General features: G+C 33.6%; 2 protein-coding genes across 2 annotated transcripts; both read left to right on the top strand.

Moving 5' to 3' along the window:
- Nucleotides 1-3,410: 3,410 nt before the first annotated feature.
- LOC140865262 (chitinase 6-like) lies at nucleotides 3,411-4,574 on the top strand. Its single transcript, XM_073269843.1, has 2 exons — nucleotides 3,411-3,847; nucleotides 4,002-4,574. Exons 1-2 carry the CDS (start codon nucleotides 3,547-3,549, stop codon nucleotides 4,409-4,411), a joined length of 711 nt encoding a protein of 236 aa, XP_073125944.1. The 5' UTR covers nucleotides 3,411-3,546; the 3' UTR covers nucleotides 4,412-4,574.
- A 3,540-nt stretch (nucleotides 4,575-8,114) lies between these two features.
- LOC140863162 (chitinase 5-like) lies at nucleotides 8,115-9,435 on the top strand. The gene is made up of 2 exons (XM_073266372.1): nucleotides 8,115-8,581; nucleotides 8,857-9,435. The coding sequence occupies exons 1-2, from the start codon at nucleotides 8,179-8,181 to the stop codon at nucleotides 9,258-9,260; spliced, it is 807 nt and encodes a 268-aa protein (XP_073122473.1). The 5' UTR covers nucleotides 8,115-8,178; the 3' UTR covers nucleotides 9,261-9,435.
- The last annotated feature ends 4,592 nt before the right edge of the window (nucleotides 9,436-14,027 follow it).

Here is a 14,027-nt window from a genome sequence, read left to right as displayed (position 1 = left end):
TGAGATCTCAACCAGAAGGGCATGGGGTATTTGGGTCTGTTTTACTCAGATGGACAAAGTCAAGTTTCCATTCAAATTTTATCAGAATTCTATGAATGGATCGTTCCTGTTAAACACAATGACAGAGAAAACCACAGCCTTTGCGGAAGAACTCTTCGAAAAGAAGAGAAATCATTTGTGGAACAACAAGCTGCCTCCTAGTAAAGAAACTCGTTGAAAATTTTGTAACATGACTCATATTGAACGATGGTCAGAGAATATCTGCCCAGAATGCCCAAATCAGAAGGAGCCAGAATTTGAAAAAACCTTTAGACCCCGAACGGATCGGAAGGATTTTTTCGAGACAAGCAAAGGTGGACAAGGACCATTGAAGATGCGTTTTCACAGGGGCCTACTTCAAAAGCAAAATATGTCCCGACAACAATAAAACAGGCATGTGAGGAGAATAAAGTCAAAAGAAAGTGGCAGACATGTGATTCCTCCACTAGTAAAAGATGTCATCAATAATGACATAAAAAATACAAGACAGCTGCCTCCTCCAGTAGTAAAAGATGCCATCAATAATGACATAAAGAAATACAAGACAACTGTGAGATTCCCTGAAGTTTCTCGGTGAAACGAGTGAAACTACAACTATAAATACAGGCATTTGAGGAAGCTGAAGATATCAATCATTTCCTTCAGTTTTCTTACAAATAAATTATTGTATATTTTTCTTTCTATTGTATTAAGTTTTCTTTTATGTATTTCAAGAATAAGACTACTATAAGTAGCTAAACAAGGTGTCTTCTCCTCTTCAAATGAGTTGATTTATGTAATAATATTATGTCTGAATAAATTTTCTAAATCTCTCGTTCTTTCGTGCTCATTTTTTATAATTAAATTTATATACCATACGCCTTAAGGTAGAAAATGAATTAAAGCTGTGCTGGGTGTCGTTGAAGGAGCTTGTGCAGAAACCATCTGTTGCGACTGCGTGGTTGGAGTGTGAGGAGCACTTCGTAAAACTCGACAGGTATGACCCGACGACATTATGGTCAAAGAGGTATTTAAATTCAATTCATCTTACGGAAGCATGTTGAACTCTAATCCGGAGTATATCGGCTGGAAACCTTGTGTAACTGATAATTTTGCATGGCCAAGACTGGTTTGATAGGTATAACAAAGCCACGTACAAAGGATTAGTTTTAATTAATTTTTAATTCAAAAATAGGGACCACTAGGGAGTGAAAATAAATAAAGGGGTGGGTAGGGAGTTAAGTTAAAGAGAAGTTTGGTAGTGGGAGTTTAAAATAATTTGCCCTTTAAAAATTCTATTTTAGTAGTATTTAAGTTTATTTTGAGGAAGGGTCAATGGACCAAACCTATTTTGCCACATCTATTTATATTTACAATGAAAAATAATATTATAGAGATAAAACATAATATGAGACGCGTCTCACAAAATTGACATGTGAAAATGTCCCGTATGAGTTTGCACAATTTGAGCTTTGATGGTGTTGCGGACCCGACGATTGAGGCCTTATCTCCGAATCTACGTGCTGGGATTCCCGGGATTCTTTTCCCGGATCAGGTTATTTCCTTTCTTTTTGAGCCCTTTAAATTTGCTTTGGTTGGGAGGATTTCGGGGAACAGGGGTGTGACTCCTAACGGTGATATTATTGCTGCGATCTCCCGTATTGGTTTGTTGGGTTCCCATAGGGTGAAATTCCTTCCTCGTGGATTTATGTTTATTAATTTTTCTCTGGAGGAAGACTATTTGATGTTTTGGGGTAGACCCGAAGTTTCCATTCGGTCTGTCACGATCCGATTTTCCAAGTGGACTCCGGAGTTCAGGTTTGAGGAGGAGTCCTCAGTGGTTCCGGTTTGGGTTAGATTTCCGAATTTACCCCTTCACCTTTATGATAAAAAGAGTCTATACCCGATAGCTAAGATCCTAGGTAACCCTGTTAAGATTGATGAGATTACTGCTGATGGTTCCAGGGGGGTCTTTTGCTCGTGTTTGTGTTGAGATGGATGTTCCATTGGCTCGTCCGGAGCGTATTTGGGTCGGTTGGGGTGATCACCGTCAGACAGTTGAGGTTGTCTATGAGCAGGTTCCCCATTTCTGTACTCATTGCCATTTGCTGGGCCATTCACTTGAGTTCTGTTCTCGGAATGGGCCCCCTGGTCGCAGGAGAAGACTTCGTCGTCAGGGTAAGTCTTCACGTGCTCCTCAGGCTTCTGGTACAGTCTCTGGGGATCAGGATCAGACTGTTCAGCAGGATTTGGGTTCTCCTTCCAGTGTTGTTCAGCCGGTTACTGTGGAGGGATGGACTGTTCAGATGGGTAGACAACGACGTTGTTTGCCTCAGCATCGTGTGCTTCCACAGTCTTCGATGAATTCCTTTGAAGCCCTCCGGGACTTCAAAGATGATGATGGTCAGGATGTCTCTGCTTTGGGTGGCACTCCTGCTATTGGTGTTAGTTCTGCTTCGGACTCGCAGCTGATTATCGAGGATGAGTCTGGACAGATAGAGGTAGTGCCTTTTGTTTCTCATGTCCCTGCGATTCACTCTCCTTTCTTATCTGTTCGTACGCGCTCTCAGAAGCGCTATGGTTCATTGACTCAGCAGCGCAGACGGAGTGCCTCTTCTGGACGGCCTCCTTGAGTTGCTGTTTGATGGGTTGTATCGTAGATGGGCGCTCACTGCAGGCTTCTTCTTGCCCACCGATGTTTTGATTTGTTTTTCAGGGCTCTTGTAGTCTGTTCGTATTATGTCTTGATAAGTATTATGGACTCTTGTAGTCTTTTTGTTTTATGCTTTGATGTACTTTTGCTGCCTTTGGAGAGGTCTTGGTCTAGTTCCCCTCTCTTTATGTTGTTCTGCTTGTTTGTGTTTATATAATAAGTGGCTATGCCACCTTTTTAAAAAAAAAAAAAAAAAATTACGACAATTTCAAACATTCTAGTTAGTTTAGATAACTTAAATTTTATTTAAAGCTACCTTTGAACTCAAACTTGAAAATTAATATCTAGTAAAGATTATTAATTAAATACGTACGGGGCGGCAGACTTCAAACTCGTCTCCGAGTCAAAGACTGCTACTAATTGTTTTTGCATTGTTACCTATTTCTTGATCTTTAATTTGTGATCCCTTTCATGCCCGAGTAATTGATCAAAAGTAACTCAGAAACTTTATCGTTGATAACTTGTAACACACCTGACAATAATTTTGTAATGAATTGATGAAGTCTCGTATTTCAAACTCAACTGTAATAAATTCATTCTCCATAAAATGATAACATTATGACACACGATATCAACTAAAATTCTTCAATAATATTTTAAAATTTACCAAACATCATAATGAAATTATAAATGCGTGTATCAATTTTCTTTCATGCTTCCTAGATAGAACGTCTTAGCACTTAATATTCCTTTCCAACTTAGCTGCGCTGCGCTGATAATATATCACCAAAATACATGCACCATAAAATACCCCTAATTCCATCCTCAACACATGCATACCCAGCCTTTCTCCAATCAGTATTTTGTTACCGAAAATGATGATCTTCACCAAAAAAAGTTCTTTGGTCACATTTTATACCCTTTTAGCCATAGCTCTCGCTGCCGGGAAGTCCGCTTCCGGGCAAAACTTCCCGGGGATTTCCGGTATCGTGACTGATGCATTTTTCAATGGAATCGCTAGCGAGGCCGGTGGAGGCTGCCCGGGGAGAGGGTTCTACTCACGATCCGCCTTCCTCGATGCTCTCGGCCCCTATCCGGACTTTGGTAGCGGGTCGATTGATGTTGCTAAGCGTGAGATTGCTGCATTCTTCGCACACGTTACGTATGAAACAGGAAGTAAGTTCACTGTTAGCAGAATTCCCCTGTTTTATCTTAAATAAACCTAAAGTTGAAAAAAAAAAAAATAATTCCCCTGTTTCAATGTTCAACTTGGTGCTTAGTGACAAATATTGAAGAGTTTAATGTGAGACAAGATTAAATTTAACTGCAGGTTTGTGCTATATAGAGGAAATTGTCACCGGAAACGGGGTATTTTGCGACGGTAGTAGCAGACTATATCCATGTGTACCCGGCAAGAGGTACTACGGCAGAGGTCCCCTTCAACTCACATGGAATTTTAATTACGGGGCAGCAGGCCGAAGCATCGGGTTCGACGGCCTAAATGACCCCGATATCGTGGCTAGAGATGCCGTAGTATCTTTCAAGACGGCCCTTTGGCTTTGGATGAACAACAGTCATGATGCAATAACTTCCGGACAAGGGTTCGGAGCCACGATTCGAGCTATTAACGGACTCGTATGCGACGGAAGGAATCCGGCTGCAGTTAGCTTGCTTGCTCAGTACTATAGAAACTATTGTAGTGAACTAGGAGTTGATCCTGGTAGCAATATTAGTTGCTAGATCTGCTTACAGAAAGAGTGATCTATTAACCCTTTTTGTTTTCAAATATTTAGCACATGTATCCCGTATTTCAAATTTTGAACATTGACCTTTTTATTCATACGTGTTCATAGGTATTTTTGCTCAAAATTTGAAAACACGAAAAGTTAACATTTACAGAGAATTTTTCAGTAATCTCGTTATTCAAAAGAGATAATATATGCAATTAATCTTATCTTTAATGAAAATAATCGAAAGTTGATACGTAAGGTTTTTTGTGAACACCATTCGAGCCATTAGTGGACTCGAGTGCGTTGGACGAAAGTTGGTCGGGCATTGTTAGTCGAGGAAATATGATTTACACAAATAAATTATGAAATAGAATACGGTTCGCATCTATAGTGATATTTTTTGTTATTTTCAAATTTATGATTTAAAATATTTTAACATATAGATAAAAAGAAATAAATATTTTTAGAAATATAAAAGAATTTTGAAAGTAAATAAGATCCGTAAGCGCGAGCGGTAGATAACTTACAAATTTACTAAAATAGATTTCTTACGATTTTTCATTAATTAAAAATTGATTATTTTTGTAATTTGATAGGGTTATATTTTGTACTTAAAACTTGTGACATTAAGACATTACAAGTAATTATTCGTAGAATATTTCGTAGGAATTTTTTTTGGGTTTTACATATTTATTTTTTGCGATTTTATTAGTATGTTGTATCAAATTTCATTTTTAGTATATAGGGTTATATAAAAAAAAATTGGTTTTACATGTTTATCCTTTTGTTTGTTTTTTGTTTTCTAATTTTAGTTCTTTATTGGACTTAGAACTGATGTGTGTAGCATTACATCAACACTCCCGATGAAAAAACTAAAATTGCCAAACATAAAAAATCACAAGACTAAAACTAAGATTAGATAACATAAACATTAAAAAATCAAAATCGGCAAGTAACAAAAGTATAAGACCAAAACCAGTGTTCCATTAATATATATGGTTATAAAAAGCTTCTTGATATAGTTTGAGCATTAAGCTTTACTTTGGAAACATAGTCATCGGAATAGAACCCAAATAATATATACATACTGCCTCTAACGTACATTTTAGTGAGCGATAACTATACAATACTCCTTTTGTGCGAGTGATGTTTCACTTAGTTTAAATTTAAATTTTAGAGGATCCAATCGGTAGCTAATTAACGAATTTAGCGATTAATATTATCATCAAATTCTCTAATTAAATAGCTAGTCTTATACGCCAAAATCGAAATTTTCTATTTTAAGATTGCGTACGATTGATCTACCCAAACTACATATGATTTTAGTCACATGTGATAAATAATATCTAGGGGTGGAATCGGTTCGTGAACTTTACGAGCTCGCTCCATAAATATTTGATTCGTATTCGAGCTTATTGAACTCGAACCGAATTCGAACATGTTCGAACTTTTTTTCAAGCCGAGCTCGAGCCAAAATTATTTTGTTCGATAGTTCGCGAGCTTTAATATTTAAATAATATAATACAATTATATAATAAATATATATACATTTCGAATATTTCGAGCTTTTCGAACCATAATACCGAGCAATAGTTCATGAATAGGTTCGAATGTTTCGAGCCGAACTCGAACTTCATTTCAAGCCGAGCTCGAACCAAAATATTTGAAATTATCTAGTTTTGAATCGAGCTCGAACTCGAATATACGTACTCTTATCGAGCCAAATTCGAGCCTTAAAATTTACCATTATTCGACTCGATTCGATACGTTTACATCCCTAATAATATCAACGGTTCTGGTAGTGGATACTTTTTTGGGAAATGGATAACTAATTATTCCTTAAATAAAATTGCGATGTTTATAGCCAGCGCAATTACACGATGGACTCGATCATATAGCAGCTACTTCGTTACTTCCATAGTTTTACAAAAAATAGTTAACTCAAAATGCTACACCACTCACGAGTGCATTATATCTCATTACAAATCATTAAAATTGTTTTTTCGAAGACATGTGTGACAAGTGAAATTATTTATGGTAATTAAATGTGCACGGATAATTCTCCATATATATATATATATATATATATAGTTCTTTTATGGTGTCCAACAACTATGCCCAACTTCGTGTTTATACAAAAGGTGAGTTGACGAGAACAATTGGTAAATGCTTTTTCAAAGTTTGGGTACGTCAAAATTTGTTACGCAATTGAAAAGGAAAACCGGAAACTCCTAATTGCCTTTAGGATAGATAATATTAAATGATTTAAAAAAGGACCAAAAATGGGCAAACAAAATTGTTGAATCTTGAGGTGCCAGTCAATATGGATCACTAGCCCCATTAATTTCGTGTGGCATTATTATTGTTGAAAAAGAATAGCCATCAAGAAATTATAGAATTTTCTATGGGAAAAATCAAAATATTTCTCAAAAATTATTTTTCTTGACTCAATTCATCTTGGATATTTATGTTCACCAAAAATATTAGTGTTTCCCTAAGTTTAGTCTAAAAGCTTAAAATTTTTATTATAGAAAAGCTTAAAATTTTTATTATTATGTATATATATGTATATATTAGAGTACTCTTATCCCATATGAATCAACAAAAGATGTATACAATGGTTGATAATGAGTTATCAATTACTCCAAACGATTAATCATTTTCATAGAGCAAATATAGATATAAAATAGTTGTAAATAAGATGCATTATATTGTATCGTCACACTTACGCGAATCATTGACCCAAAGTTTGCTCATTAAATATTTAAAAAATGACATGCTTAATAAACACTATTTTTAAGCCAAGTGCTTGGATCGTCTATCCTATGTACTCAAATATATTAGGATACCATTCTTATACTAATATAAATACACTATTATATACTTATATTTGAAAGTAATTTGTTGCGTGTTGAAAATAAAACCAAGTGTCCATTAATCCTAGATAACGTACTTGTTCGGAATTAAACTTTCTCGTCCACTGAACCAATTTTCCACAAGTCAATATCGATTCATGCACAGCCAAGTGTCTCGTATCCAAACATGATACATGAATCAACTTACATTTTGGCCAAGGAGAATATATTCGGAAGAAAGAGGCTAAATTCGTAAAATCCATTCATTTGAATTTTGAACCCACCCTTGAAGGAATAAAAACCAAAAATAATATCAAAATTAAGTCTTTGTGAGACGGATTGACTCAATCTATATTTGTAATAAAAATTAATATTTTTGACATAAAAATTAATATTTTTTAATAAATTACGAGTCAAGTTGGAGATCATCCGAAACGATACATAATAGGAGTTTCTATCTAACATCACATACATACCATTTTTTTTTTAGAACTTAAAAAAAACACCAAATTTTAGGCCAAATGATCATTGCATTCAATAATGATTCAATTATCTAATGCCAAGAACATGCATACCAATTTTTAAATTAAATGAGAGTAGACGATGTGGAAATATTTAGTTAATATACAATTAAGATCTACTAATTGCAATTCAATTAAATCATTAATGTATTCATTTATATTATATATATAATAGAAATAGAAATTTTAAAAATATATAAACATGCCAACTGAAAAAAACTTTGCTACGTAACTTTGACGCCTTCATAGATGATAAGTCATTGCACTTGAATTTTCTTTCCAATTTCCAGTCGCCGCAATATATCTCCCGGTCCACTATAAATACCCCACATTCCGTAGCTTGTGCTTCATTCAACACAAACTCATCATTTTCTCTAATCAATTGATCTTTTGTACCAAAAATGATCTCAAAAATTAGTAATCCCTATGTCACATTGTGTACCCTCGTAGCCATAGTCCTGGCATTCGCCGGGGAGATGGCTTTCGGGCAAAATTGCGGTTGCGCATCCAACTTGTGTTGTAGCCGGTTCGGTTATTGTGGTACCGGCGACCCTTATTGTGGCGACGGATGCCAATCTGGCCCGTGCTATGGCTCGGGTAGTTCAGCGGCCAATATAGTCACCGATGCATTTTTCAATAGGATCGCTAATGGCGCCGGTGGAGGCTGCGAGGGGAAAGGATTCTACACGCGATCGGCTTTTCTCAATGCAGCCGGCTCATATTCCGGTTTTGCCAGCGGGTCTAGTGTTGTTGCTAGGCGTGAGGTTGCTGCCTTCTTCGCAAACGTCGCACATGAAACCGGAAGTAAGTTAAATTTAATTAGGCTCGCAAAATTGCTTTATTTTTTTTTTAAATGACGTGAGAACTCACAGCTGCTATATATCTTTCGTTGGGTATTGGATATATAAACTTTCAAGCTAACACAATAGTTTGCAAGCTATATATGTACGACATACTAGTCCAAGAAGATTTTGGTTAATTGGTAGAAGGAAAAAGTTGCTTTATTAATTTGATTGATCTTGATCCTTGTACGTATAGCTAAAACTTTTGTCATATATATATTTTTTCCTAATGCGCAGGTCTGTGCTATATAAATGAAATTAATGGGGCATCTCATAACTATTGCGACACCAGACAATATCCGTGTGTTTCGGGGAAGAACTACTACGGGCGAGGTCCCCTTCAACTTACATGGAACTACAACTACGCGGCAGCGGGGCAAAGCATCGGGTTCGACGGGCTAAACAACCCCGATATCGTGGCCAGAGACAACGTCATATCTTTCAAGACAGCCCTCTGGTTCTGGATGAACAATTGCCACAATGCTATAACATCCGGACAGGGATTCGGGGCCACGATTCGAGCAATTAACGGATTGGAATGCAATGGAGGGAACACGCCTGCAGTCAATTCTCGTGTCCAATATTACAGAAACTATTGCAGCCAACTTGGAGTTGATCCTGGTCCCAATATCAGCTGCTAGACATATATATGAACTTATGTATGTATCAATCAATAAATGAATGCGTATAAGTATGTATTTCTCATGATGGGAATTGGGTTTGGCTTCGATCGGGGTCAAAGCCACCTCCTCTTTCAGCCCACTAAGAATAATGAAAGATGAAATAAATGTGGAGGCTGTAAATGCCTTGAATTTAGTTTGAGGTTTATATTGGATAACACACTTATTGGCAATAAAACACCAAATGCATTATATGTACCTAATAATAAACCACAAATTGGAAAGTTTAAAACTACTGGATTACACTCTCTTTCCTCCTTTAACTCATGTCTTTACAATTTCGAGTCTAAATCTTCTGCAACATTCTTTGTAACACACGATAAATTTAGGGAAAATTGTTTTTTTGGTCGTGTATTTTTGTTATTTTACAATTTCGATTATCTATATTTTTAGATTTCAGTTTTATTCGGCTGTCCAGTGTTTTTAGAACGAGATCGGACCGACCGGTTCGACCGGAAATCGGTCTTCGGTCCGGTTCGGTTCACCCCCAAAATCGGAAACCGATTCAACCGGTGAGAACCTGTCAATACCGGTCAAGAACCAGTTGAACCGGCCAAGAACCGGAAAACTGGTTCAACCAGTTTTTTGAATTTTTTTGAATTTTTTTTGAAAATTTAATTGTTTTTATTTTTATATAAACGGTTTTTCGGTTCGACTGTCCGGTTAAAACGGTCCGATCGGTTGGACGCTAGACCGGTTCGATCATCGGTCCGGTTATGAGAACATTGCGGCTATCTTTGTTTTTTTTTTTTTTTTTTACAATTTTATTCATTTATCCGGTGTGGCACTGATGTGACACCAATGTAATGCTGATGTGGAGTTAACGTGTATAATGTCACGTAAGAATTTTCGAAAAAAAACTAATATTGAAAAAATCGGAACATACGGGATTAAAACTAAATAATGGACTAAAATTGCAAAGTGATAAACATATTTTATTAAATTGCAATTTTTTCCTAAATTTTATTGGTGATATGTATATTATCAAATGAAATGGTATGAGATATGGTCATCAGACAAATACTCAGAGATAAGAAGCAAAATTACTTCCTAACAATGTTATTAAGTTTACTCGGCACAATTTTAAAAATTTGTTAAAGAAAAAACTCAAAAAATACTTCGTAAAAGAAATTTCAAAAACTAGCTAGCTTGATACCCTAGCATATTGTATCATACTGAAAGTTCGCTATTAAGGTTGGTGGGTATTTGAGCCGTTGATGAACTCAAATACAATGGAGGAAACTAGATAGTTAATTGTTAGTCAATTCTTTATCATTGCATTCTTTGCATCTCATTTATAGAGCCGTAAAGTTGGATTTTACTGGTCAATCAATCCGTTCCATCGGTAAAAACGGGTGGGTTGAGCTTTAATTTCGTGGTCAACATACTAACCTATTTTGAAAGGTTTTTCTATGATTTACCGGGTGAAATTCACACGGTGGATTTGGGCTATTCATTGGCCCAGGGCACGAGCTTGTGTGTGGGGCTCGGGCTAATGAATGGTGGATACTGCATCGGATGAAATTCATCCGGATGAAATCAGCATAGAATGGCCCCATTTCGAATTTGGATCGCCAGTCAAGATGGACAGGTTGGCCGCCATTTTTTTATTAATTTTAAATTTTTTTTTTTGACGGTAATTTTATTTTATTTATGGTAGACTGGACAAATGTGTTTTGAGTTTTCGGTGATTTTACCCTTAGCTTTAGGAATAGATAATTAAGCAAAAACGACGTTAATATGAAAAATAAGAAAACTATTATTTGGAGCCACGGATTCTAAATAAAAATATTTCAAAATATTATTTTATGAAAATCTGATATTTTCTACATAATATTATCGTGACTAATATACTTCAAAAACTTTACTACAAAATAACAATTTGATAGAAAAGTCTTCTAAGTTTTTTTTTTTTTTTTTGTTGACCGGAGAAGCTTGTAATTTATTAATCCAAAATAAGATCTTTAGTTAATTGATTAATATATTTTTTAAAAAATTATAAATGTTTACTAAAAAATACAATTTTATTGAAAATTCTTCTAAGTTAATTTTAGAAAAAAAAATTATGAGAATGTTAATCATTAATAAATTAAATATAACGTAATTGTTAATCAAAAAATTAATATAGCAGCATTTTTCAAATTTTGGATTATATAAAGGGATTATTCACTATTATTTTACGCATGCATCATGATAGTTCAAGACTAGAGTCATACAATATCGATTTGGGATCATAACGAACGAGACACTTTCATAGCAAATAAGAAGAATTAATTTATCAATTTTGAATGATTTAGTTATTTTAATTTCTAATTTGTCAAATCTTCATATTTCTATGTTATACCATTTATTTATTTTTCAAGACATTTTATTAATATACAATTTTAAACAAATATTGGATTTTTTAATTTTTTTATTTACTTTTAATATTTTATGATAATTTGTCAAAATGATATATAATATTTACTATAAGAATTTATTTGTTTTGCAAGATTTATTACTATAATATTTTTCGATTACAATAATCTATTTCTTAATTGAATATTATTACAAAAATTTATATCGAAAATTGGAAATACACAAAATAAATGAAAAAAATCATAATATAACATATGAAATTTATGTATAACAATTTTTTTCAATTTATATTTAATTAATTATCTATTAATTCAATATGCATATCATCATCAGAAATACTCATAATAATAAAAATAAAAATGATTCATTTAAAAAATTCAAAAATAGATGGATATTGGATAGTATAATTTTTTTATGTTTATAATTAAATAAGAGATGAATTGACATATTGTATTTTTTTAATAATAAAAAAACTATATGACAATGAAAAGAAAGAAAATAATTATTAATTCCTTTATTGCACTTATATTGTATTAGTATATGAGGTTAACTTTATAAATGCAATATGATATTTGGAAAACCAATTACAATGTTGTGCTTAATTAATGAGTTCACAAAAAATATTATATTAATTTTTTTTGAGTTCTAATTAATATAACATGCTTTTATTAATATATTAAATTATGAAACTTATTCTTCATTACATTTATAATGATATTCTCTATCCATATATTATATTAAGTACAAATTTTAATTATATTGCACAAAAAATATTTTAAATAATCGGTTATTTTTATGTTAAATTATGAAAAATTGATGTGATGGTATTTTTCTATGTTTGATTGAGTTAATTTGTGATGATTAGGTGTATTTTGATTGATTAAATTCATGTTATAGTTACTAATCATTGTATGTGATTTGATATAGGAAAAGTGAATAAAAGGAGCTAAAGATGGAAGGAAAGAGCGAGATAAGAGAAGAATTACGGAGCAGTAATGATCCAAAAATCTTTTTTAATTTTAGAAAGCATAAAATCCGATCTTCACCGTTCAAAATAAAATTCAAGATGTTTTGAAGTTTCTGTCCAAATTTCAGTTCAATCCGACGGCTAGATCTCCGGATATGATTTTTTTAAAATCGCTGCTCGTTGGGAAAAAAACTGCTCGCTCGATCCGTCAAATTTAACCGATCGAGTGGGAGCAGAAATAAAAGTTGGACAGAAAGTTGGCAGTTTTATGCTCGCTCGATCAGTCAACTTTAATCGATCGATCGAGCGAGACGAAAAGTTGGGAATTTATATTTTAAATAGGAAACTTTCTTGGGAAGGACTCTATACTTTAAATATCATCTAGAACTCGATCAATTATCAGATTGGATGGCTTGGAACGCGAAGAACGCTCTGGCGGCTAGGTTTTATCTTTTCAATTCTTAGATTTAGTTTCTTCTTCAATTCTTTCTTAATTTTTGTACTTGGTTAAGGAAGACTAAACCCTTGATTTTATTATATTTGTGAGATTCAGTTTTTTAGTGTTTAATTCAATTTGAGTATCAAGAGTTGTTCTGATTTATTTCATGCTTGTGTGTTTGATTATTGGATTGATCACCTGATAATTTTTTCGTACAATCTACCGCTAAATTAGAATTCAAATCCGTAATTGTTTGAATAATCTAATTTGTGAAGCAACTACGTTTAATATTTTCTACTGTTGAATTTGTTAAATCGTAGGAACAACAATTGACTAGGCTAAATACATCCGCTGGTGCATGTGTTGTCTAGATTCATCAGTTTCACTCATATGAATGCTACCTTAGATTTAAATCTAGATCGCTGGTATTTGGGTTGATTTATTGGTAAGAGTTAATCTAGAACGCTGATTTATAATTAACTAAGATTAAGGTGGAACATGAATTAAATTTTCAATGATGAATATTCAATGTGAATTCATTATTTTTAGGGAATCGATGATCGAATTAATAATTTCAAGGGTGTAGTCGACTGATACCAAGTATCGTTATTTTATTGATTTTTCTTATTTTAATTATTGCATCATAGTTGATAAAATTCCCAAATCCCCTTTCCAGTATTTTTAAGAACACAAATAAATTTCACTTTTCTCGTGGGAACGATCCCTACTTCGCTACTACATGTTTATTTAGTTAATTTGAGTTGGGTTAATTTAGGCGCGACACGACTAAGCGCTACCAAAAATTTTTTTCATAACATTTATAATGATTTTCTTTATCTATATATTATATTAAGTACAAATTTTAATTATATTGCACAAAATATATATATATATATATATATATATATATATATATATATATATATACACGCATATATATATATAGTTTTACTATGCTGCCCCC

This window comes from Henckelia pumila, chromosome 4 (assembly GCF_033568475.1).
Source record: "Henckelia pumila isolate YLH828 chromosome 4, ASM3356847v2, whole genome shotgun sequence".
In the NCBI taxonomy this organism is placed as follows: domain Eukaryota; kingdom Viridiplantae; phylum Streptophyta; class Magnoliopsida; order Lamiales; family Gesneriaceae; genus Henckelia; species Henckelia pumila.
This window is presented reverse-complemented; position numbering and strand designations above follow the sequence as displayed.